This window comes from Pipra filicauda, unplaced genomic scaffold, assembly GCF_003945595.2.
Source record: "Pipra filicauda isolate LSUMZ 115617 unplaced genomic scaffold, ASM394559v2 scaffold268_size1050017_pilon, whole genome shotgun sequence".
In the NCBI taxonomy this organism is placed as follows: domain Eukaryota; kingdom Metazoa; phylum Chordata; class Aves; order Passeriformes; family Pipridae; genus Pipra; species Pipra filicauda.
Window position 1 is genome coordinate 317,571 of NW_024104385.1, and position 25,168 is coordinate 342,738.

The 25,168-nt window shown below is 46.8% G+C and overlaps 1 protein-coding gene across 2 annotated transcripts in view; it reads left to right on the forward strand.

Annotated features, from left to right (window-relative positions):
- Positions 1–799: 799 nt before the first annotated feature.
- MCF2 (MCF.2 cell line derived transforming sequence) overlaps positions 800–25,168 on the forward strand; it is a 59,266-nt gene continuing 34,897 nt past the window's right edge. Inside the window, exons 1-4 of one of the 2 annotated variants that reach the window (XM_027742745.2) lie at positions 800–900; positions 13,674–13,742; positions 14,296–14,410; positions 19,486–19,576. In XM_027742745.2, coding sequence (XP_027598546.1) covers positions 846–900; positions 13,674–13,742; positions 14,296–14,410; positions 19,486–19,576 — 330 coding nt within the window. In that variant the 5' untranslated portion in view covers positions 800–845. Of the gene's footprint in view, positions 901–13,673; positions 13,743–14,295; positions 14,411–19,485; positions 19,577–21,773; positions 21,840–25,168 lie in introns of those variants that run through there. The other variant, XM_039382401.1, reaches the window with a different exon arrangement.

Below are 25,168 nucleotides of genomic sequence, written 5' to 3' on the forward strand. Positions count from 1 at the left end.
TTTTTTTTTTTTTTTTTTTTTTTTTTTTTTTTTTTTTTTTTTTGCTCCTTAGAGAAACGTTATAGGCACTAAGGCAGGGAGAAAATCCAGTTGCAGGGTGGTGTGCTAGGGGGCACTGGGAGTTGTGGTAAGTTTAAAAAAGGGAAAAAGAAGAAGGATTAAAAGCAGGGGGAGGAAGAAAAGAAAGGAAAATAGGGGAGTAAAGGAAAAACGGAAATGAAAAAAAGAAAAAGAAAAAAGGAAATAAAGAGATAAAGGGGAAAATATAAAAAAGGGAGATAAAAGAAAAAAGGGGGGAAAGGAAAAACGGGGAAAAAAGAGGGGGAAAGGGGAAAAGGAAAAATGGAGAATAAAGAGGGGAAAAGGGGGCAGAAGGGGAAAATACTGAAAAAATAGAAAAGGAAAAAAGGGAAAAGAAAAAAAGAGGAAAAGAAGAGGGGGAAATGTGGAAAAGGAAAAAGGGAATAAAAAGGAAAAAAGGGAGGGGAAAGAGAGGGAAAAGGAAAAAGGGGGGGGGAAGACGGAAAGGGGGGAGAAGGAAAAAAAGTTAAAAAAAAAAAAAAAAAGAAGGGGGGAGAGAGGAAAAAGGTTGGGGGGGGAAAGGGAAGAGAAGTGAAAAAAAGGCCGAAACGGTCCGAAGGCGGCGGTCGCTGGGCGGTCGCTGGGCCGGCCGGGGCGGTGCGGGGGGCGGTCGGAGGGGCGGCCCCGCCTGGGCGGCCGCGCGGGCCCGGGGCGGCGGCGGCGGAGCGGCGGCGGTGCCGGCGGGGAGCGCTGCCCGGGGCATGGCCCTGGCCCCGGCCCCGGCCCCGGCCGGGCCCCCGCCGGGGGGCACCTCGGCGGGGGACATGGAGCGCTACTACCGCCTGCTGCGCTCCGCCGCGCTGCTGGAGGCCGCCGCCGGTGAGTGCCGGGGCCGGCGCGGGGCTCGCCGGTGTCGGAGGCGGCGGGCGGGGGGCGAAGGGCTTTCCCCGGACACCCCCCCGTGGGAGCAGCGGCTCCCGGCTGTCGCTCCCGGTCCCGGCGGGGAGCCCACAGATGCCCCATCCCTCCCTGGCCGGTCCTCGGCTCTATGCCGGTGCCGGGGGCAGGCGGGCGCGTTGTAGGCACCGGGGATAAGTCGGAAGGGTTCGTCGCACGCGGGTTCCCGAGCACTCGAGGTGTTATTTTGTTGTTTATTCAATGGACGGCACGATCGGTGCGGAACGGCCCCGGTTTTTAATGAGAAACTGGTGACATTCCCTTCGTGTCACTGGAATGCGTAGCTCAAAGTGCGGTTTGGAGATGGGAGATGCTGCCGGTGACAGGAGAGTGTTCACCAGCGCGAGTCCCCTGCTCAGATTCCCATGGCCAGAACTAAAGAACTCTTCCCTGGGAAGTTGCATCTCAACCTGATGGCAATGACTGTTCTTTCTACAGGGTCTGAACTAGAGAAACAGTAGATGTGCGTAAGGTGTGTGTTGCTCTGTTAGACATCCCCTCTTCCCTTCCTCATTTCTTGGTCCTCAAACACCTCTGAATCTCAGATTATGCCGGGAATGCAGCACTGTACTGATGTGGCTGTGGTTCTATGGCTGCACACCCTGAACGTGAGAAGCAAATGCAATCTGATCCCTTTCCTCAAGCTGTAGCTGCCTCAGCGATGTTTCCTTTGACGGACAGTGATCTGCTTGGAAACTGTGTGGAGCCCGCACTTTTTCATTATGTTTTTTTCCTGTGGGGAGTACAGGTATTTTTACAATGAGGTCTTTCCTAATCCAGGAAGGGTGGTGGCACTTTGGGTGACTCCAGCCTTCCTAGAGGATGCAGGAGTCCAAGGCATGAAAAGGTATCATTCCTTTTTTGTTTGCAGCTGGCAGAGCACTTGGAGCCATGCCAGGCACAAAAAAGACACTGACCCAAAAGAAAGCTTCCAGGCTAATTCCAGGTTCCTTGACCTCTTTGAAAAGCACAGTTTGGGGTTCAGGAAGAATTTATCAGAGGGTAAGTCACAGGTGAGGACTTAAACAACATACCACCTGCTTCTCAGGAGCTGCTTGTGTATGTGCCCTTCTGAGATGATGCCAGCAGCACCTTCTATTCCGGCTGTCCTGCCCGCTGGACCCTGTTCACTGCACCCAGCAAACAGAGTAGGAAAACGTAGGGGGAGGGATGGTTGTGGTCAATTAGCAGAGGATGCTGCTTGAATGGATGTGATTAAATCCTCCTTGTGCTGGTGTCAGCATGGAACACCCACGCTGCTGGAGAGGAGCTGGGTGACACGGGGATGGGGCCACAGATGGTGAACGTTTGTTATGTGCGATGTAACGGGAGCCGGGTGAAAGCAGGTAGCAGGTTTCCTGTGAGCATGAGTGTTGTCTCCTGACCAGCTCTTAGCAGATGACATTTGTGTAATGCTCATACAAAAAAGAAATGTCCCCACAAAGGCACACTTGTGTGGTTATAGCTGCAGGATCCGGACGCGTGATTTGGCATCTGTATAGGTTCTTAAAATGAGATATTGAAAAAGAGACAAAGTTGAGTAAGGTTCCCCAGATCATGAGATTAAAAATAAATCAGATGGTTTTGTTTTACTCATCACTGATTTCTGAGCAGCTAGCCTAATCTGGGACCATGTTTTAACCATTTCTCTTCATGCAGAAGTACTGGAATTTTGTTGGTCATTTCTATTAGAAGGTGAGATTTCCTCCATATCTCCCTTACAGTGAGATAGAAGCCTGTATAAAAACCAAGCCTTTTATGGCCATTCTCATCCCTAAAAAGGCTTGGACTCCCTTGCAGAGCTGCAGGGCTAGAGCAGCCTCCAAAAGCTCTGTGCTGCCGTCAGTCCAGACCCCTTTGGGTGGGCCACGGAGGAGTAGTAGTCTGGGAGCAGTCAGTAGTATGTGGGATGCACTTCCTCTCCCTGCATTGCATTTGCTACAACCACAGTTTAATGGTTTATCATTCATGTACCAGGACAAAAGTGGAGTGACAGCAGGGCTGTGTGGGAGGGAGCAACCGAATTGTAGAACATGGTGGAGGAAAGAAAGAGTTTTCCAAAGTGCTCTTTTTGCTGCTGAACTGGAGGATACTTGGAGACATGGAGCTTCTCCTGTGTGCCTGGAGACGGGGAGTTCAGAACTCAGACATTACCCCTGGTCGTGCTGTGATAGGAGCCTTTTGTTGAAGTTGGTTTTGGCAGGTAGGATTTCCAAGGAAATCCTGGAGCCACAAACCAGGAAAGTTCCCTCAGCCTCATCCTGCAAATAGGCAACCTCGTGCCGTTGGATACGTGTCCCTGTGACGGTGGTTGTTTGGCACATGGGCTGAGCACAGCTCAGGTCCCACACTCCTCAGTTTGCTCCACTGCTTCAGCCTCAGTCATCTCATCTGCCAGCTTCCCTAACGTAGGGAAATTTAAGGTCATTGGAAAACTGGTGGGCAGAGGAACTGGAGTGTGAGGAGCACTGGTGGAAGTGACTGGGTGGGGCTACCTTGTTTTCTGAATCCCTTTTCCTCTCAGGCAACGCTGGACTTGGTTATACATCAGGGATGACTCAGGGTCTCCTGGGGCAGAGTTGTTCCCTGGGACCCAGTGCAGGCACAGTTATCCTGCTACTCCAGGGATGTCTGTCCAAGGGCTGGGTGGTGTGAGACAGCCAGCAAGCACCAGCGATATCGTTCCCCCCTCACTTTCTATTCCATTGGCCTTCTGCTGCTGCAGGAATGCCATTAGCTGTATTTGGAGATGTGCTTTTGCTTAGCGGGGGAATGCCAGAATTGGGCATTTCCATTTTCGTTTCAGGAAAAATTGTGTTTATTTTCCCTCGCTTTGCAGCTGAGTTTCCAGGTGATGCCATTGGGGGAACCTGGCTGCATGGTTTAGTTTCCTGGCTGTATGGGCTGTGAAAGAAATTGTTCCAGTGACCTTAGTGAACTTAATCCCAGGTTCCTTAGATAGGTAGGGGGGCCCAAGGGTTTACTGCTGATACATCTCCCCAGAGTTACTTTGTGCCCAAAGCTGGAATTCATCTTGGAAAAAAATAGCACTTGCATGGTATTGAATGATGATGGGAAAGTTACTGATGTCTGTATGTTGTTATTGGGCCTTTTTTTTTTTTTTTTTTGTGCTGAATGGGCTCTGGTTTGAGGGCTGATGGTGGTGGCTGGGGAGGTATGTGCTGGTGGCAGAGGCTAAATGTGCATTTTCCTGCACAGTTGGCAAACACACTCTGGTGCTGATATGAAAACAACTGTATATGCTCCCTTGGTAAGGGAAGAGAGACTGAAATTGGAAATAGGAGAAAATTAAAAGTACATTGAAGCTCCTAAGTAGTAGAAATACAAGAAACTAGATTTTCTCAACTCCCACGCTGTGGTTGAATCCACAGGAGTGGGTGTTGAGAACCTTTTATTACGTTTCTTGCAATAGACACGAATTCATGTGTGGTGGAGCTGGCTTTTATCTTTCCCAGTTTTTGCTTAGTTTGGTGTGATACCAGAATACAGTTTTTCTGATTGGATGTGAAAACACCAGAGCGTAACAGGAGGTAACACGTAAGCCTTGTTGCCATATAGTTTGCTTTTGCTTAATCTTTTCTTAGAAAAGCTGCCACCATTTGTCAGCTGCTAAATTTAAATTGGAAGAGATCCCCCCTTATGAAACTCCACTGTCCTCACCACACTGGGACACCCTGGACCTTTTAACCTCCCCTGAGCATCCTTCCCCTCACTGGCAGCATGGCACAGTCCTGGCTCCTGTGAACCCTCCTGCTCACTCCAGTTCCCAAAAACCTTATTGGAAGGTGACATTCCTATGAATGTGGGATCCTAAGCTGACTGCACCTTCTCTGGGATCCTTGGCTGGCTGCACCTTGTTCTGCTGGCAGTGATGGCCCACGGTCAGCAGGAATGAGGTTTGGCTGGTTTTGTGTCAGTGAGTGGCTGCAGCTGTGCCATGCTAGTGCCCCGGGTGTTCCTGCTCATTCACAGCTGGTGTTTCCCCACTGGAGGGATGCCCAGGAGTGGGAGCCTCCAGCTGTGGGACTTGCAAGCTCAGCCGTGGAGCCAGATCCTGGGTCACTCTGTGCATGCCTGGATGTGGTGGTGTCTGATCCCTCTTTGACCACAGGGATCAGCTCCTATTGTGATTCAGCTGATCCTGTGAGGACATTCCTCTGTGGGATGGGCATGCTGCCTGGATGATGATCCACAAACCTGGACTGCACTGAGTTAACAATTTCTCCATTTCTTTTTTCCCTTCACAGCATTTTCTTTTGCGTTTTTCCTCTTATCCTCAGCGTATATAAATCTAAGCCTTTTGAAAAGGTCATTCTAGTTTTTCAGAAGCTTCATGCTTTTTTGCTGTATAGTTTCTTAGCTGAGCACACCCCCAGGTTTGGGTGATGGGGATGTGTGTCTGTGCTGAAGCATCGACTGCACATAAGCCCCGGAAGGCCTTGGTAGAGAAGCACAGCCCTGGGTCAGAAGAGAGGACCATCTGGTGCTGTATCCTGCCTCCTACACTGTGTTGGAGCAGGTGCTTGGGGAGAAGTAGAAGAAGGAGCTTGCAAACAGAGTGAACCTTTCCTTAAAAATCCTTCCCAGTCTGACAAAGGATAATTGAAGGAGCCCTTGAACCTGGCGTGGTGACCAACCTATCGTGCCTAGTGATGGACTAACCCCCCTGGGGCTTTCATGCCATTTGCAGGACATGGCTTTGCAGGGGCTGGGTCCCTTTGAAATGTTGGCGTGGTGGCTGCTGCTGTGTGTCTGTTCTGTCTGGCTCCAAAAAAGGTGTTTGATGCTGACCTGCCTCTGTAGTGAACTCTCTGAAGGCCACCCAGGCCTGGCTGCCAGCATCACTGGGCTCCTGGCAGCTCCTGGATTGGACCTGCTGCCACCTGTAGCCTGGGGACCAGGGTGTGCTGCCAGCACCTGCACCACACTGTCATCCCCAAATCCCATCATGTTCCAAGGGTGCAGCTCTTCCTGCAGCTCTGCCTTCCCCTGTCCCCTGTATTGTGCTGGAACTCTTCCTAGGAAACATCAGAGGTGGAAACTCAGCCACCCTGTAGCAGTGGCTTTTGGAATGCTTCTGCCAGGCTGAGGATTTATGAAGAGATTTACGTGGCAGGTGGAAGTTTGCCATCAGGCTATTGACAGAACTGACCCTGGAGCCCCATCTTCCTCAGGATCAATACATCACCTCTTCCAGAAAAATAGGCTTTTATAAACCTAATCTAATTGCTAATCTGTCCCTCCAGATGAAAATCTGTTTTTGACTGGCTGTGGATAGAAAGCAGGTGCCTGCAGGTTGAGCCCAGGGCTCAGGGGAGAAGATGCTCCCGTGAGCCCTCAGCTCCAGTGAGGTGTGAGCTGTTCCCATGGGCAGGGGAGACAAAGGGATTTGTAGCAGTCAAAGGTATTGAAGCTTTATGCCATAAATATTTCAGTGGGTCTTTTGTGTCGCTTGCTTGGCAGGGGGAATGGCTGCACCACCTGGAATTACAGACTGTTGAATGTGCCAGGTGTTCGTGCAGCGGCAGAAATTGTTATCCATATGCTGAGATGGCTGAAGGAGAATTTGCTCTGTGTGGCTGCCCTGGACAGCAACACTGCCTTGTCTTTGCAGCAGGTACCCCCAGCAACAAGTGTCTGTGTGTCAGGGCAGGATGCACAACCAGCTAAATGTGGGTTTGGTGCATACGAGGGTGGTGCAGCTTGGAGGTGCTGTTAGAAATGACTAATGATGACATATTTAGCTTCTGCAGCATACCTGAGATCACATGCAGATGTAGGAGAGACCCACAGCAGCCTATTCACTTTACACAATAGAATCTCTTAAGTTTCTTTAGCAGCTGAGCTCAGGTGTGGAGAGAAGGACACTTATTTGATGCAGGCTGTGCTTTACTGCAGGGTATTCTTCACATGGGGAGAAGGTCATCACAGGTCTTAATCTGTGGCTAGGCTGTTCCCTTGGCTATAAAGGTGTAATTGCAGCATAAGGTTAACCCCAATGTGCTCTTCTTGCATGACTTCGGTGGAAATGAGTAGAAAAGTCTCTTATTAGCAGGTCCCTCTACTTTTCTGTCCTGTGAATCTTTAGAAGTCCTTGGTATGTGACCTGTGAGCCACTGTGACCCTTCACACTGAAAAGTCACTTGTAGGGGAAAACCATCCCTGAGTCTGAAGTCCCTGGGGAGGAAACCACTGAGTCCTGGCTGGTGGACTTATGGCTGATCCCAAGATCTTCAGTTCTTTGGTATACCCAGAAACCAGTCCCGTGGTTTACCCACCTGTCCAGGTCAGTCCAATACCATCCAATGGTTAGTTCAACAGGGTTTTTAACACCTGCCCTTTGGTGCCAGCTCTCACACAGCCTGTACAGACATGGACACCTGCATCAGTCTGATGAATGGATGGGGGCTTCAGGGGTCTTTCCTCTTCTTGACATCAAACATGTTCATGACCCTTTGGTAATGCCATATTCTGCTGGCACTTGTGCCTGTTCTGTTCACAAATGAGGACATGAAGCCAATGGTGACACAATTTGCTCCCAGCTACCAAAGAGTTTAGTCTCAGAGCCAGGAAGCAGCCTCAGGACCTTGGCTATCAGTTCTCTGCTCAGACCAGGTCCTGTAAATAACCTTCTGGTGAATACAGCAGTCCTTGTTGAGGAGCACAATGTCCTATTCTCTGCCACGCATTCTCTAATACACGTGCTGTTCGGTATCTCCATCAGCCTATTGCCTCCTGGCTGGTCACCAACCCTTCCTGGCTCCAGTTCCCACAAATGCTGTGTAAACACCTGCTTTGCCAGTACACAGTGTTGTATTCTGTTCCTGGGCAGGTATGGAGCAGGATGGAGAGACAGGAGCATGGATCTGGTCATGTGAGTATTAGGATCCTACTCCAAGTGTAAGTTTGTTGGGGAAGCCACCACCTGGAGACCACACAGGTGGGGCAGATCTCCCAAAAGGTACTGGTTGAAGCAGTGTGTGGGTAATAAGGGCAGCTGCCTGGATGCCTCTGTCCTCCTGCCCCTCTCCTTCCCCTCAGCCAGGGACAGGCACTTTGTCATTTGGCACAAGCTTTGTGTAGTGCAAAGTCTGTTTGCAGACAGTGTAAAATAATATTTTTTTTCCTATTAACTCCCTCTGTCCTGATTTCTGGACATGGTGTGTGGAAAGGCAGAATTGTATTGTGTTGTGTATTGTATTGAATCCAAAGTCTTTTTTGAAGTTGATCAGTGAGGAAACAGGGTGAGGCTCAGCCACTCACTGTCTGGGATAACACTGTGGTTTAACCCTGCCAGCAGCTCAGCCCCTCACAGCCACTAACTCACATACCCCTCATGGGATAGGGGAGAGAATGGGAAGGGTAAAAGAGAAGTAACTCATGGGTTGAGATAAAGACTGTTTAAAAGGTAAAGCAAAAGCCTTGCACCCAAGCAAAGCGAAACAAGGAATTCATTCCCTGCTTCTCCTGGTCAGGCAGTTCAACCATCCCCAGGACAGCAGGATTCTGTCACATGGAAGGGTGGGAAGACAAAATGCCATCACTCCAAACTCAACCCCCTTCCTTCATCTTCTCCTGCTTTATATGCTGAGCATGAGGCCATATGGTCTGGGATATCCCTTGGGTCAGTTGGGGTCAACTGTCCCGCCTATGTCCCCTCCCAAATCCTTGTGTACCCACAGCCCACTTGCTGGTGGGGTGGGGTGAGGAGCAGAAAATGCCGTGACTCTGTGTAAGCCCTGCTCAGTGATAACAAAAACATCCATGAATTATCAACTGCATTTCCAGCACAGCTCTAAAACACAGCCCCATACCAGCTACTTTATTGTAGTCAAACCCAGCACACCAAGATGATGGAGACTCAGGTTTTCATACAGCAAGGAGCCCTGTAGGATAGTTTTCTGTCATTCTTCTTGGAGGAGCTCTTTGCCTTTTACAGCTATTTAAATGTCAAGTTTAACTGTTCCCCATATCCAAAATGAGTGCTGTGTGTGATGGGCTGCAGGGTCACTCCTTTAGGGTATTTGGAGTTTGGAGTGTGTATGGCAATCAGGGCTGAGTTGGAGGACAGATCCCAGGTGGTGCATTGGTCTTTCTCCTCAGAAATAGGGCTGTGCTTCTGTTCTTTTCCCTAATGAATATATAATTTTGCAAAGTCGAGCGGCTCCAGCAGGAGAAGCTGGAAGGGCCACTCTCCTCACTGTGCTGGGTTCATGGTTGGGGCACTCTGCTTGAAGGGAGTTCGGTTCTGACTCCTGTGCAAAGCAAAGATGGGAATGGCTTACTCCTCACACTCAGCCTAGTTTGTGCTCCATGGACTGTTCAGGGAGGCTGGCACTGACACTGACCTTTTGACAGGGTCATGTGGCAGCTGTGGCAGCTGGAAGAAGCCCTGCTCATTGAAGCTCCCTGAGCCCCAGAGCTTCCTGCAAACACTGTCGATGTGCGTAGGTCTGTGTTACAGGTGTAATTAGTCTCAAAGGAGATGCTGCAGGCAGGTGGGCTTTCCTGCAGTGGGACAACCCAAGACAGATGCTGGCTGGTGACCCCAGTTAGCCCAGAAAGTCAGAGGGACGTGGAAGTAGGTTACAAATGTGCTGATTTGCAGGCTTCCTCAACACCAAATAAATGCTGCTTCACCAGCTGTCCAAATGGACAAGCAGCTGAGAACAGGCAGATCATGGAGAAGCTCAGTGTGATCCTTTACCCTTTTCATTTGATTTTCTTCAGTTTTGTTTCCTAGACTACAGCAGCAACCCCCTCATGAAAAGCTGCTATTCTTCATTCACAACAAAGCCATCTCCAAATGGATTTTATAGCAGCAAACAATATTTGGCCAGTGTGGTGAGTGTAAGGCACTGTTACATCAGCTTGGCAGATGTGTTACACAGTTGCTGTCTGCAGATGCTGTGGGCCTGTGAAGTTTGGAAAAGGAAAGAAAACAATAGGTGCTAAAGACCAAAGCACTTCAGAGTTTAATTGAGTGTTACAAGAGGAATTTGGACTCCGAGAGTAGCTGTCCTCTCTCTGAGTGTCACTACAGACCTCCACTGTGCATGAAAGTCCCTCCGTGCTTGAATTGTCTTGAAAGGGGAGATCGCTGACAACAGGCATCATTCTCACAACTGCAGTCTGTGCAATGGCCTCAAGATATGGCCCTGTGGAGGGGACACAGCCAAATGTTCTGGACTGTGTAAACGGGAGATGGGGACAGGACAGATTCAGCAGGGCTCCTTGCTGAGCCACGTTAGTTTTACTCAGTGGGGTAGAAAGCTCTGAATTCCCCCTTTGTCTTTTCCCTGCTTGGCTTCACACATCCTCCAAAACTCTGCGTCATGGCAACGATCTCCCTGCAGGAGAGTCTCTGAATGTAGTAATTGCAGCAGCATTTTATAAATGCCCAATTTAGAACCTAATAAAAATGATGCTACATTGTTATGACAGTTTACCCATCCAGATGCTGCTGGATTTTAGTAAAACCTGAGGTCATACCAGCTGTGTGGCACAGCAGTGTAGTTTATATACTCTTGGATGCTGAAACATGGGGAGTTCAGGCTTGATTTTGTAATAGCTGATGATCACAAAGCCTCTTTTTGGCTTTGAAAGAAATGGCTGGACTTCCATGAAACTTTAACTTCCTCTGCCTTGTGCCAAGTGACATGCAAGCTAGCTGTACTGTTCATAGCCAGTGGTGGGCAGTGCCCCGGGGTCTTTTCTGTACTGTCCCAAGAGTGCCCTTTAAAGAAGAAATCCCCAGTTTGCTCAAGAACATCAACTGAAGCCTTGTTTGAGAGGCGGATATCTTTGGTGCCTCACTGCCTTTGACTGCTGTTTTTCCAGAGATTAATATTTGAGGACAAAGGTCATGCTTCTATACATGATTTATTTCAGCATCCAACTGATGTGCCTCAGGCACAGCAACACGCTTGTGAATTTGATGCCAGCACTTGATTTTCCCTAATATTTGCCCGGGAGGTTGAGTTTGGTGGCCAACACAGAGCGAGTGCCAAGGATGAGTTGGCCAAGGAGTGGCTTCAGTCGGACCACAATTAGGCTGTTGTAGTGCCTTGACCTTGCCAAAGGGCAGCCATCCTTCTCCTCTTTCACTGTTAGATTATTCTACCTCACAGGAGATGGGGAGGGTTTGTAAGGGAATTGCTCCATCTGCACTGCCTGCAGTAAGGTACTCCCACCTACTCGTTCCTTGAATAAGTTATTTTGTTCAACTTGGCACTGCTCAGAAAATCACTGATTTTCTGCAGATGCTGAGTGCCCTCTTCCAAAACTGTCATCCCTTGGGAAGCAAAATACTCAAAGTCATAAGGGGGTAGGAGTCTGGGTGTCCACCTCTGTGCCAAAGTCAAGGATGAAACATTCAGTGGAATGAAATGTTGGGGAGCAAGTAAACCATGACTCCTGAGCATGGTGGGAAATGTTTTCCTATGATGCTTTGTACCTCAAACCCCAAAATGTCAGGTCCACTTGCCATCATGACCCTGGTGTTGTGCTTAGCTGTCAGGCTCTGAGGTTGGGGGCACCTGTGCCCAGGTTTCCAGAGAGCACAGCAGGTCCAACTGCAGCCCCTAGCACAGGTAGGATTAAAACATCCATTGTTTTTTGCAGTTTCCATGACAATCATGGGGAAATTGTAGGTAAGAGAGATGTGAAAGAAGAAGCACCGGACTCTGGGAGTAGATCATACACTTTTGAGATTATATTTCTCTTCTGGAAAGCAAAATTTGAAAACATCTGTGCAAAAATGCTCATTTTTTCCCAACCATAGCTGTCTCCAGTGTAGTTGAAGGCTGCAGATTTTTATGTTCTCAGTGAGAAAATATCTTGTGAACCTTTTTTATTAAGTGGTATGCAAAGGTTAATCCCCTTTCCCCAACCTGTTTCCCGATCAGCTCTCAATTAACTGGCACGTCCCTCCCATATCAGTGCAGAACCAACACAAAAGCTGCATTTACTATCAACCTGGAGCTGTGTTTGCTTTTACTGTCAAGCACTTGAGTCACTCGTGGGTGTTACAGCACATGGCAAAACTATGCCTGGCTTTGCTGGTGGCTGCATTTCCGGGAAAGCCAGGGGTAGGCAGGGTGAGCTTTGGGGACAGGCCTCAGCCTGTCTGTGAACACGGACAGGCTGCTGAGCAGCCCCACACTGATTTGAGTCAAATATGTTTGCACAGTGTGGACTTTTGTCTTGTGTTTCCAAAGACCTGCATGTTTAATATCATCTACTTCATGTCTTGGAGCTCATTAAGTTATTAAGTGTGAATTTTATCAGTATGAAACTGTTGACTTGGTAAAAACATCAATGAATAGAGAAGAAATCTCTTGCCGCTGCTTGTCCTCAAGTTGGGTGAAGCAGTTGAATGGGAGACAAATATTTGAAATATCTTTGCAAGGCAAACTTCCTTCTCACCAAGACCAGTTCTAGGGTTAAAATCAGGAATGTTTCTGTAGATGCCAGTGGGACTGAGGCTTGATCCTTAACAGACAAAACCAGTGTTTTTATCTACAAGAGGAGAAACAGCAGCGTGTGCACAGAAGGGCAAAAAGCAGCCCATGGCTGGTGGGAGCTGTGGGAGGCAGAGTAACCCCCCCTTCCTGCGCATCTGGGCTGCTGTGCTGCAGCACCATACAGCCCAGTAAAGGCCTGAAAAATCTTTAGATAAAGTAGAAGTGACCAGAAAGCTTTTGGGAAATGGGAAATAGAATAAATATTGATTATGCTGGAGTATGCAGAAGTATGCAGCCCATCTGATTTAAAACAGCCAGAAGATTATTCCCTAGGACCAACTCTGTGAAATAATCAGTGTTTAAAATTTCATTATCAGAAAACCCAAGGACTTTAATCTGTATAGATGTGGTTTATAACATTTATTTGTGGGAACAAGGATGTTTAATTTTTGGCTATCATTCCATATATAGATAATCCAGAAAAATGTCTATCGACTATAAGCTTCTCATGTGTTTAGTCAGTCTGGTCTTTGTTTCCTTCTCCCAGGGAAAGATTAAGTGGTGTATGTTGTTCCGATGTGCTTCATTGACACTGAAATGATCATGGTGCTAAATATGGTACTAAAACAGCCTCTCCCATTATTTAATTAAAAAGAAATCTAATAACTGAACATAAAACCAACAGCCTCTCCAGTGCCTATGGCCCAGTGCCAGGTGAACACATGATTTCAGAAGCTTATTTGTTCAAAATTAAAGACTGTAACAGTCTCAAAGCCCAACCTTGTTCCCAGTGCAGCAGCCTGGGACACTGCTGCTCCCAGCAGAAACCTCAGCCCATTGCATTGACAAGGCTAGGAAGCACTGGGAGACTTTGTAAAATAGGAGAGTAAAATTAGTAACTCCAAAATATAAAAATTTACATTGGATATGACCCTTTGAGGGCTGAGGGAGAGCACTCAAGCTTGCAGGCACTGCTCCCATGGTACGTTTACTAGAATACATGTGTTACTCATATGTGGCATTTGGCCTGTTACTGTTACTAGAAGCATTGCTTTCTGTAAGATCCATGTATCCTTTGTTACAAAATTTCATGTATAATTTAGGGAAGCTGCATTTGGTTCAAATTCCACCTTTGGATTAGCACACTGATAAACGGGTTTGCTTTGGATTTGTGCTTTCTTTTTGACTGCTGCTTTTCCCTTTTTCCAGAAACCACCATACCCTTCTGTGCAAAGGACATCAGTGATGATCTGATGAAAGAGTTTGCTTTTCTGTCTGGTGAGTACCGAGAACTTCTCCAGGGTCTCTCTCTCCCTCTCATCTGTGTGGTAATTAAATACTCCAGACAAGCTTTGCACTATTTGGCAAAATGATACTCCACAAGGAATATTACCCATCAGGTAGTATCCAGTGCCACTAGAAATGCTGTTAATAAAACATTGAAACAGTTTGAAAGAGCAGCTTACGTTTCTGTCTCGTGCCATACTGTAAAATAGTCTTATCTTCCAACACTCAATGCATTAACAAGTGCTTTGCTCTGAAATATATTTCCATACCAGTGTGCTGTTTTGTCCTTCTATTTCTGACTTCTTTTGCTGTCCCATATAAAGTACACTCAGTAAATAAAGGAAATATCTGGTAACTAATACTTTTGTTTCTACCACCTGCCTGTGTGTGTTGTGCTTGGACTGGGTTTTGCTATTTTGTTGATGTAAAAAAACCCTCTATAACAATGGCAGTGTGTTTTCTGATGTGACTGGTGGACCTCTGGTCTTTGCTGTTGGCCCTCTTTGAAAGCACGGCCACGGAGACATCCTTGTTTTTATTCCAGGTGGCCGAGGGAAGGACAAGGCTTGGATTATCACCCTCCCTGACAATGCTCGCTTCAACGAGGTGCCCGAGGAGACTGTGTCTAAAGTCTTAACATACCTGACGTCAGTCCCGAGGTATGAGGCTCTCTTCTAGCTCTTGTCTGTGATGGGCAGAGGTGTGAGTCCTGCCTGGGTCAGGGAAGGGTAATGCCGTATGTGGGGTTGAGGGACATCTTCAGCTCTCAGAGCAAGGAAGAGGGAAAAGTCAAATGATGCAAGCCCTTAAGGTGTCCAGGTGTGGTTCTTAAGGTGTCACTAACTGCAGAGTAAGAAGTGGACATCATCCCTATGACCTGTCAGCTGGAATGTTTAGTTTATTTAGTTTATTAAGTTTCTAATTAACAGCAAGCTTTCCTCAAGCTTTGGCATGTGTCACCACTTAATATATGCCATGCCAATGCAAAATAATATTTTGACATATACAAATAAAGAGTCATTACTGTGGAAAAAGAGAAATGAAGCCAGAGGAAGAGACTAATTACAGGAACAAACCGTTTGGGGTCCCTGTGACAGGCGATGGCTCAGCAGCTCCCATTATCCGCCTGTGTCTTGGGGTTAAGCTGCTGACAGTCTGCCTGTGCCTCATACAGGGCTGCATACTTAGATTAATGGCCCTCCTATTTCTTGCTGCTGAGCCTGGTGACTCAGTTACTTGGAATGCTTAATTTTCTTGAATAATGCCTGTTTTGGCAAATTTCTTCCTGCAGGGAGAGCAGGTTGACAGCAGCTAGATGGGAGCTTTCCATCAGTGGCTGCCTTGAAAGAAGTATGGAGCATTTACCTACCTCTGCATGGCAAAAAAAAAGAGCATCTGGTTCCTCTGTCCTCTTTTTGATGGACTCTGAGGTTTTGTGGGCTCCTGGCCTGCAGAGCACTGTCCCAACAGGACAGGACCCTGCTGTGGTGTGTGACAGTCAGGGGGGTTTCTCCTTCGTCCTGTGCAGGCAGCCCATGTCTGTGCGTCTGCACTTCCCAGCTCTGCCTGGTTTCTCCAGGGTTTCTTATTCCATATGACTGTGAACACCCTGGCATTAGCATGATGAGCAGTCTTGCTGTCCCTATAATAGGTCAAACTCAATCAAGAAACTAATGAGAGCTGTGAGCTTGCTGGTGATTCAAACACGTTCAGTCTGTTTAAGTAAAATCACTTTAATCATCCTTCTCTGCTCCTCCTACCACCATAACAGCCTGCCTCAATAAACACATCTAAACATGTGTGCTTCTTAGCCCTTTAGAGCCAAAAAGGCTGTGGTGTTGGTGAGCAAGGAAAAGCATCACCTAGGTGAGGGTGGTAGGCATATGTCAGCTCTGGTACCCCTGTGTACACATCTCTCAGCTGCATCACATCATGGGACCAGAGCTCAGGCTTTGGCCCAGGAAGTCCCTAATAGGTAAATATTTGACATGTGTGTCAGAGTTAGCTGTGGGTACACCAACACTTCCTTACCACAGACCTGTGGATGTTTAGGGGAATCTCAAACCCACACACACTGTGCCTTTCCCATGCAAGCAGTAGCAAAGACTGTTTAGTGTCCCACTGATATTAGTCTGAGTAAGCCTCATTGGAAGCTTTGTCAGAATTGTAGTACTTTGGGAAGCTGAATTTCATAAGGCATTTTTCTCCCAGAAATAATTGTTAGATAAAGGAGTGAAGCTACTCTTCATTCCCCAAGGTGAGAGCATTAATAACAGAGCCAGGAGAAAGGTGAGTCCTGTAGGCAAGTTAATTTTTAGGATTCCTGGCAACCGTGCTGCAGGCAAGGAGGCAGCTGCAGAAAGCACTTGAGTGAAAGAGCTGTAAAGGAAAATAAGTAGTAGGTCCCCACCTTCTGTGGCCTGCACATCCAACTCAAAATACCTCCCTGCCTGTCTTCAGGCTGTGCTTGAAGGAGAGACACAGGTAATTGTGATATATGTAAGATTGTTATTACAAAAAACTGTCCTAATTACCATTAAAGTAAAAGAAAAATAACGCTGTCATTGAAAACTAAAAAAATCCCTTTATATATAGTGTTGGCTGTGTGCCTTTCTTCACCAAGAGGATGGCCAAAGACTGGAACAGGCTTCCTAGAGATGTGATCGATATCCTAAGCTGCCAGTGTATAAGAGGCATTTGGACAATGCTCTTAAAAACATGGTCTAACTTTTGGTCAGCCTGAATTGGTCAGGCAGGTGGACCAGATGATCACTGTAGGTGTCTTCCTACTGAAATAGTCTATTCTATTCTATTCTTTGACTATCCAGCTTTTTGGTATTTAGACGAGCTCTGCATGTTTCACTCATCTTGGGAAGTGAGGTGCAAAGTGGTTTAAAGCTGTGACTGATAACAGAGCAGTGGCACAGTGAAGGGTGCTGTTGGCTATAAATACTTCTGAATTTAAATATTAGGCAGGTCGTGCTGGTGTGCCCTGATCCCACCAGCGGCAAAGAGTCTCTCAGTCCTGTGCTAAATCTCACAACTGCAGACTCTGGGATCCAATTTCAAGTCCTCCTGCAAAACGCCCCAGGTCTTTATTTTTAGTCTGGTGCATCCTGCAACACATACAAAGTTAAAGATAAGTTAAAAAAAAAAAAAAACTCAGAAGAAAAAGAAAACTAAGAAGCACCTAGAGAGAAGTAATCCTTGTCCCGGTTATCTGTCTCCATCTTTCTGCTGCTGGATGCAAATGAACACCCCTTGCAGCCTTGGTAGAAAGCATTGATTTTTTTTTTTTGTCAGTCTAAAAGGTATATTGCAGGCCTGGAAATCTGATAAACCTGCAAGGCCGAGGTTGCAAATAGTCACAGACTTGCTCCACTGGCCCCAGAATAAATTTAAAATTTCCCACAGTAGGTTCCAAGGCTGTTAGACTGCTGGGAACTTTCTTCTTTGTTTCTGTAAGGGAACTGATAAATGTAAATTAGCATGCTTAGAGGTTACTCTCTGAATATAACCTTGCCCTGAGTAAGCAGCTTGCTTTGGCATATTTTTATTAACTGGCAGTGCACTAGAGTCTGGCTGACTTTTCCAAATTACTTGGATTCTCGTTTTCTTCTTCAGGGTTTATTATGATGAAGTGCTCTGTAAACACTATTTTTTTGTTTTTTAATATCGTGGGGAGTTGGAGAATTGTTTCTGTGCTGTGAAACCAAAGCATTTACTTTTGCCTGAGACAAAAGGATCCTTTGCCCCTCTCCCACCTGGGTCATTTAGTTTGTGGTGGGGGTGAACAGAACCAACAGAAACCTGCATGTTGCCAAAACTATTCTAGCTAGTAAAGGTTTTGGCTGAAAAGTCATGTTCACAATGTATAACCTCAGACTTTACTACATGCAGAAGTTCTGTATATGACCCATGTGTAAAATTCGATAGTCATTTTCTCTGCTGTTTTCTGTTACAAATCCATAAGATATATTTGTAGGACAGCTTGGGTTGCCTCTACATATCTTCAGTCAACTGTTATTATGAGCCAAAGGGAATTTCATTTTTTATCCCTCTGAGCACAACTGCTAATTCCTTTGAAATACATTTGTCAGAGTTGTGGCTGTCACAGACCAGAGCAGCAAGATGTGTACTGAATGAAAGCTCCTGCACTGGCTTCAAATGTCTTTTTTTTTTACTTCTGTAGTGAAGTTGCCAAATATTGTCTGCCATGTGATACTTCTCTGAGTAATCCACCGTGTGTTTTCCCTTGCCAAACACAAGAATTAGCGAAGACGGTGCTTGCAGGAGGCTGCTTACACAGGGCCGTGCCCAGTGCAGATACATGACCCACCTCTGGGGAGCCAGCACGTGTACTGGGAGCCTCTCCCCAGCACTGAGGCGCCTGGATAGGGTGGCGTGGGACATGGCTATCCTGTTTCAGCATCCGCAAAATAAATATTGTAAATATTACTTAAGTATCCTGTAAATACACTCGCATTGCAGGACTTGGTTACAGGCTGGCGTACCCTCACCTGTGTGCAAACACGATTCCAGTTTGTAACTCAGGCTGCCTGGGAGTGTGTATTGTCACAGCTGGAGCCTGGCTGAGCTGTTCCCAGCTAACCTGGGAAAGGAATATTTGAATTACAGACAGGAGCTCAGCCGGGCGTTGGGTCCCCTGCCAGACTGGGCACCCCCGGTATGGCTGGCGCGCTTTGTACGACTGGGGATTTCAAAGCAACTCAAAGGATTTGGGTGTCAAAAGGGATGTCAGGAAGCCTGTGCTTGCCAACTAAACCAGAGTATGTCGGAAAGTGCCTCCGAGCAATCTCTGCCTCCCCAGTGGGACTGCGGGAGGTGCTGGGGAAGCCACAACAACCAGTTTCAGCACCAGCTCCCCCCTTCCCTCTGCCAAGCTGGCATTGCCCTTCCCTGGCTTGGCGTCACTTCTGTTGCCTTTTGCCAAAACAAGCCAGGAGTCATCGCTTGATTGATGAAACCTGGGAAGCAGGCAGCTCCCTCAGCTGGAAGAGCTGGGCAGTGAAGGCAGGGGGGTCTTGGGGCATCAGCTAAAGGGAGGCTGCTGGCAACCCCAGAGCTGCTGAGCAAGAGCACAGCTGCCTCTGGCCTCTGCAGCATCCTTCTCAGGACTAGTTTGGGTTTCAAGAGCAATCTGTTATCTCCAGCAATCTGTCTTCACCTCCCACACAATTCAAAGTGATGCTTAACCCTGGGCTACCACAGTCACTGAATCACAGAAAGGCTGCAGTGGGAAGGGAGCTGTGGAGATCATAGAAGGGCTTAGGTTGGAAGGGATCTTAAAGATCATGTAGTCCAACCCCTCAGCTGAAGCAGATTCACCTGGAGCAGGTTGCACTGGAATATCTGGAGATATTCAAAACCCCCAGCGGGTTTTTAGTATCTCCAGAGAAGGAGATTTCACAACCTCTCTGGGCATCCCTGTTCCAGGGCACTGCCACCCTAAGAATAAAGAAATTTCTTCTCATGTTCAAATGGACTTCTCTGGGCTTCACTTTGTGTCCATTACACCTTGTCCTGTTGCTGAGCACCACTGGAAAGAGTCTGGCAGGAAAGTTTTTTCTGAAGGGAATTTCAGCCACCGTGGAGGTACCAAAATGTGGTTTACATTCCATGTTCTTGACTTTGGGGTTTTTTTGGGGGAGGGGGAACAGAGTCACATTTCCTCAAAATATGATCTGGTTATTGGTATTTTCTTATCTCACAGTCAATATGAGTCTGACACCAAATTTATCCTAATCCTGGATAGAAGATTGGACACATGGACATCAGTCAAAATGACTCTTCAAAAAATAGCAGTAAGTCCTCTTTAATGTTAATTTCCTTTAATGTACTAAGTCACCATGTCCATTATGTATCTCTTCCATAAAACACTGGGAACCAGGAACAATGATGCTCCTGCTTTCTCTCCCGGTAGTATTTTGTTTTATGGCCCTGTAATTAATTTGAGTGCATAAATGAGCTGTTTGAGTATTAATTTACTTGTTTGATTCACTTGCTTAGTTTTGTACTTTTTCATAGTGGTTCAAATGTGTTTTGTGCCACATTCTATGCTTCTGATGGGTGGAAACTTTGGCTTCATATACTTTCTTTTTAGAAACTGGTTATTTGTGAGACTGTACTTTACCTAATTGTTGGTGACTGAAAGTTTTAGGTTCTTTAAACAGGCTTCACAAGCATTTGTATGTGGACATGTGTGGAAAAATCTGTTTTAAAAGTGTTTGTATTCATTCATGTGTTTTAAATGATCTAGTACACATGTTTATGTGCTACACATGATCAGCACATATCTTGTCTGAACATATCTCAAAAGTACTGTTTTTGCAACTCAGCAATGCGTTGTGTCTTATGGAATCAGAGCATGTATTTACAGTAGTGCATGGAGGTACTGAAAAATCATGTTAATAGCTGCATGGATCTACTAATGTGGATAGGTAGAGCTAATTGATAAATCCTTTCCCAACCAGAACATGCCATATGGGTAAATCAATGAAAATAATCTGGGTGTGTTTGTATTGCCTTTGTTTCTGCTTGTAATCATTGAACAGCTAAAGGCATTGATCCATCTGATAGAGAATGAAGTAAATGGTACGTTCTGAGGAAGAAAACGCTTACCTGGTTCTGGTCAGATTGGATAAATCAGATAGTTAGTACTGGTACAGCAGAACTCAGTGTAAAAAATAGCTGGCTTTGATGGCATTTTGCTGGTTAGCATCTCATAGGAGGAAGAGAGGGTTCCCTTTTAGCAGTGTGCATAAGATACTGTTGGCAGGATTTTGGGTTCTGATTTTTCTGAATGTTATAAATGGAATTTCCAAGCGTGGTTACCATACCATTAGAGAAGAAGCAGCATTTAAAAAGTAGTTCTTTAAAGTGATCATCAAAATTCAGTTCTGCTGCCAGTGTTTGAACAGGTGCTAGTACCAAGAGCACCCTTTAAGGATGATGTAGTTGCTTTGCATAGTTTGGAAGTTTCAAATGTGAAAAAATCCTGTCCTAATTTGTAGCTTCTAGAGAAGTGTCATTAATTTTGTGTTTAATAAGTAAATTTAATTACTGTGTGACCTTTAAGCATACACCCTGTTTGGGTAGCTATATGTGCTGGGTGTCCAGGTGGAGAAGTGACTTTGCCCACAGTATCAGGGCTGTCCATGTAAATGGTGGGGAGGTGATCTGTGAAAAGAGGGATGAGAAGCAGGAAACCTGTGTCCACTAAATCTTAAGACTTGGGAATCTTGCCTTAAAAATAGAGTCTGGCCCTAAAGAGCTGTCTCTGTGTCCAGGAGGCATCTTGACTTGCCTTTGTGCAGCTAAAACAAAAAATTAAATCTTCAGTTCTTTCCAATCATAAACCATAAGCCATGCTGCAATAAGAGAAATCTTTTTTTCTGATCTTTGTGTAATTTTGGAATAAAGGAGTGCAAAGAAGCTGAATTTGAAATACAGAGTGTGTCCTATTTTTTGAGCATATGTATATGCAATTGCAGCTCTGCGGTTGTGCATCTGATCCAGAAAAATTTTTATATCAGGCTGTACAGATTTTTTGATTTAACTCTTTGTGTATGTCTCTAATTGCATGGGCAAACTAGGCTCATGCTGGTATTCCTGGCTTTGGGAAGCGATGCCCTACTGCCGGGGTCAAGCCTCAGGTTTTGGCCATAGCATCTTTCCTTAGTTTCCCCCTAAAATACTAAACGGCTTGAAAATGTACCTTGGAGATAATGACAGAGGGAAAGGGAAGGATGAAAGCTCTAAGCTGAAAGCCCAATCCTCGAAGGAAAGAGCTGGCCCCGTCTGCAGGATGATTTTTTGCATTCCACCTTAAAAGCAAACCCAGCACTGGGGAGGAGAGCGGGGCTGCCAGCCGGGTGCCGGCAGGGTTTGCCTGCCTGCCTGTACAGCTGCCTGCCCGCCCCCCTGGCAGCGGGGCGAGCTCGGGCAGCGCCGCGGCTCCCATCCCTTCCCCATCCCGATCATCCCCATCCCATCCGCTCCCGGCGGCGCGGGGCGATGGCGGAGGCGGGCCCGCGGCGGGGCGGGCGGCGGGCCGGCCGGGATGCGGTAAGGCTCCGGGCCCGGCGTGCTGCAGCGCCCAAGGACGGGGGGGGCCGCACCGCGGCGGCCAGGGACCTTTTTGGACTGGGGGGAGGATGGAGGGAGCGGGAATATTGACCGGAGCGGCTAGAATCCAGCAGCGCGGGGGGAATTTTAGTAGCATCCTCCGTGCGGGAGCAGCCGGGAGCTGGGTACCGCTGCCCCGCAGTGCTGCTCCCGGCGCCCTCCAACCGCGGGGAAAGGCTCTATCATTGCTCCTGCAGGAAGGGAAAACCTCTGGCAGCGAGGGGGCCCTGGGTAGGGTCGGTGCCCCAGCGGTGCTGACAGCATCTTTGGGGGGTTAATTATGCAGCCGGCTGACATAAAGGTAGCAGAGCGCTTGGGATTTTCATTCTGGCTCTGGGGGAAGTTAAAGGCTCACATTAGCAGTATCTGGCATTTTGTTGCATGACATGCTTTTCCTTTAAGGGACAGCAGAAAGTCATTAACTTCAGCACCTGTATGGGGACCACTGGCCTTAGACTCTGGTGCTCAGAAGCAAACTCATTGGCAGATACTACTTTTTCTTTATGTTTATTGACTACCAACCTCAGGGATGCCCCAGTGAACTGCAGGGAAGAATATTCTCTGAAAATTGAATAACTAAAACTGGGAGGGAAATCACAATGTGTCAAGATGAGATATTCACTAAGGAGGAAATAAGTGTGATACTTTCAGTGCATGTTCTTTCTTGTGCTTTATTAGCCCAGTTTGTCCCTATTGATTAAATCAGGTGCTTATAGTTAAGTGTGCATTTAAAAAAGTTGCTGAACTGGGGCCTTAAGGTACACATATCTGTGTCCTTGGAAGGAGAAGGATGTTGTGAGCATGGGCTTTGGTCAGTGAGATAGTTAACAGTAGTGAAATTTTGCCAACTGCCTGATTTAGTGGAATTGCGCCGGTAGTTTCCTGCCTTTCCTGATATGCTGCAGAGGAGTAGCAGAGGGCAAAGGCTTCAGAGGGTTCTTTAGGTGCTTTGTTACATAAGCCAAAGTTTACTAAATGCACACAATTCTTTGCAGTGTTATAAATTATAAGATAAAGCATAAGGCAAGTTTAAGGACCCTTTTGTCTTTGCTTTCTTGAATACATCGTGGGAAAGGGGTTTTTGCAGCAGTGTCTTCAGTAACATTAGTCTTCAGTTTGCAGGAAACTTATCTACACTTCAGCTCTGGAATTGTAGCAATGATCAAAAAAAATATAGTCCCTTCAGGAATGCTATATCTGAGGGATTATTGGTCTATGTGATTTTTTTCTAACATTTCATCCTTTCCCTTAAGCCTCTAGGGGGGCACAGGACATAGTTTGATTGATGTCTGTCTTTCTGGAAGCTTATTTTTTGGCTTGTTCATTTTTTTCCATGCTTGAAATGCATTAGGTATCATTTGCAAAGCTGTGTTTCTTGTTCTGTAGCTACTTGTAAGTGCTGACCTTGATCCTATGTATATAAGATCAGCTGAAAAATCCCCAAATGCTTTCTAAACTGAACAGAAATCAAATCACCTGTCCTGGAAACCAAGTGGAATGTGTTGGCATCCTGCATTTGTGAAAACAGAGGGGTCCAAGGGCATCTTTGCTCTCAGACAGGCATTTCACACCTTTTCACTGTTGCAGTGTAGTTTTGGCAGGCAGCTCTGCTTGCAACCTGGTTGCTGGTCCATCTTCCTGGAGCTGTAGGTTTCCTGCTCAAGGGCTCATAGGAGAAGACATTCAAAGTCTGCAGGTTCCCATGGGGGAATATGGTTTGGACACCCGGCCCCTCTCTCCAGGGAATTTGCTGAGCACCCAAAGGGTACATGATAAAAAGGACTGGAAGGAGTAGGAGATGGCAAAGCTTGAAGAGCTGCATGGGGTTAAAGGGAACAGGGAATGAAGGGAGATAATGAGGTAAGATCAAGGAAAGAGGAATTTCTGACTTGTTCTTCTCAAAGATATTCCTAATGCATTTTTTCAGAAGGGGATCAAAGTAGGAGCCTAAAGTTCATAGACCTGAACAGGCAGTTGTGTTTCTGAACTAGAAACAGGAACTTTCCCAAAGCTCTGTGGAACTTCACCATTGGATTCACATGCAGTGAACTCACAACCATGCAGAATGACCTCAAGTTGCAGCCTCTGAGATCTAAAGCAATGTAAGGCCATTGCCCTCACAAGGTTTTAGTTCAAGTCAGTTTGAGCCATTAATGGCAGGAGCACAGGGCCTATCTTGGAAGAACAGCATCCTGCCCTTTGAGGTCTGCAGCTCGTTGTGACTTCTTGGTGAGAACTTTGAAACCTTGTTGGGGGATGCTACTGTTGTCCTGTCTGCAGAGAAATGCCCACTGGAAAATGATGAGGATGTAGAATGAGGTAAACAGGGACATAAGGGTGGGCATGAGGGAATAACACGTGATGTACTCACAGCTCTGCAGGGACGGGCACAACAAGGCCATGAATACAGACTGACAGGTCTTTCCATGGGATGTCCTAGTGCTGTGGGATGTGCCAGAGCATGACAGTGCCAAGGACTAGCCAGGTCAGCCAACAGGCCTGGAAAGAGCAGTAGGAGTATTTACCAGCTCCAATGGAGAGTCAGCACAGTGAAGTGGGAAAGGCAGTCTGCTTCTCTGGGACACGCTGGAAGATGAGTGTTGAGCTTACCAGAGACTTTCCAGTGAAATATTAGACATTTTGAGTGAACTGAGAATTTACAGCATTGTCTACAAACCAGTGCCAGTTCTGGTGGTGCTTTCCTCAGTGAAGGTTGCTGCATCCCAGGCAGAGATTTTTCTCAAAGTGAGGAACCACTCCAACTCCTCTGAGATATCCAGTAGTCTGTGGATGATTTTCTTTCTAGTAATATGGGAGGATCAAGATAAAAGTCCTGAGCTGCATCTATTAGCTGTGCTGTTGGAGGGCCTGCCTGGGGTTGTCTTGCAGGAGAGATGAGCTTCCTTGTAGAGCTAATTAAGCAGGGACCTGAACCTGCATCTCCTGCAGGTCCTCACCCACACTTTCTTGGGCAAGTCCTGTCTCAGAGCTGCAAAGGTCTGGTGACTCCATGGCCACATTTAGACTTTTGGTCCATCTACAGGTGTCATGGGAATGGAAGTTGATTCCTGGAGTCTGCCATGGCTGTAGCCATCCCTGTGTATCTGGGGACAGCAGACTTTTTGGAGATGTTACGTGCTACCCAAGTGCTGTGCAGCAGGAGCACAGGACCCAGGGCCTGGAGCCAGCACAAGTGTCTCTGTTATTTAATGGTTTGCTGTTGTTTCTATTGCCAAATCCTTGTCCCTGACACCATTCTTGTTGACTTC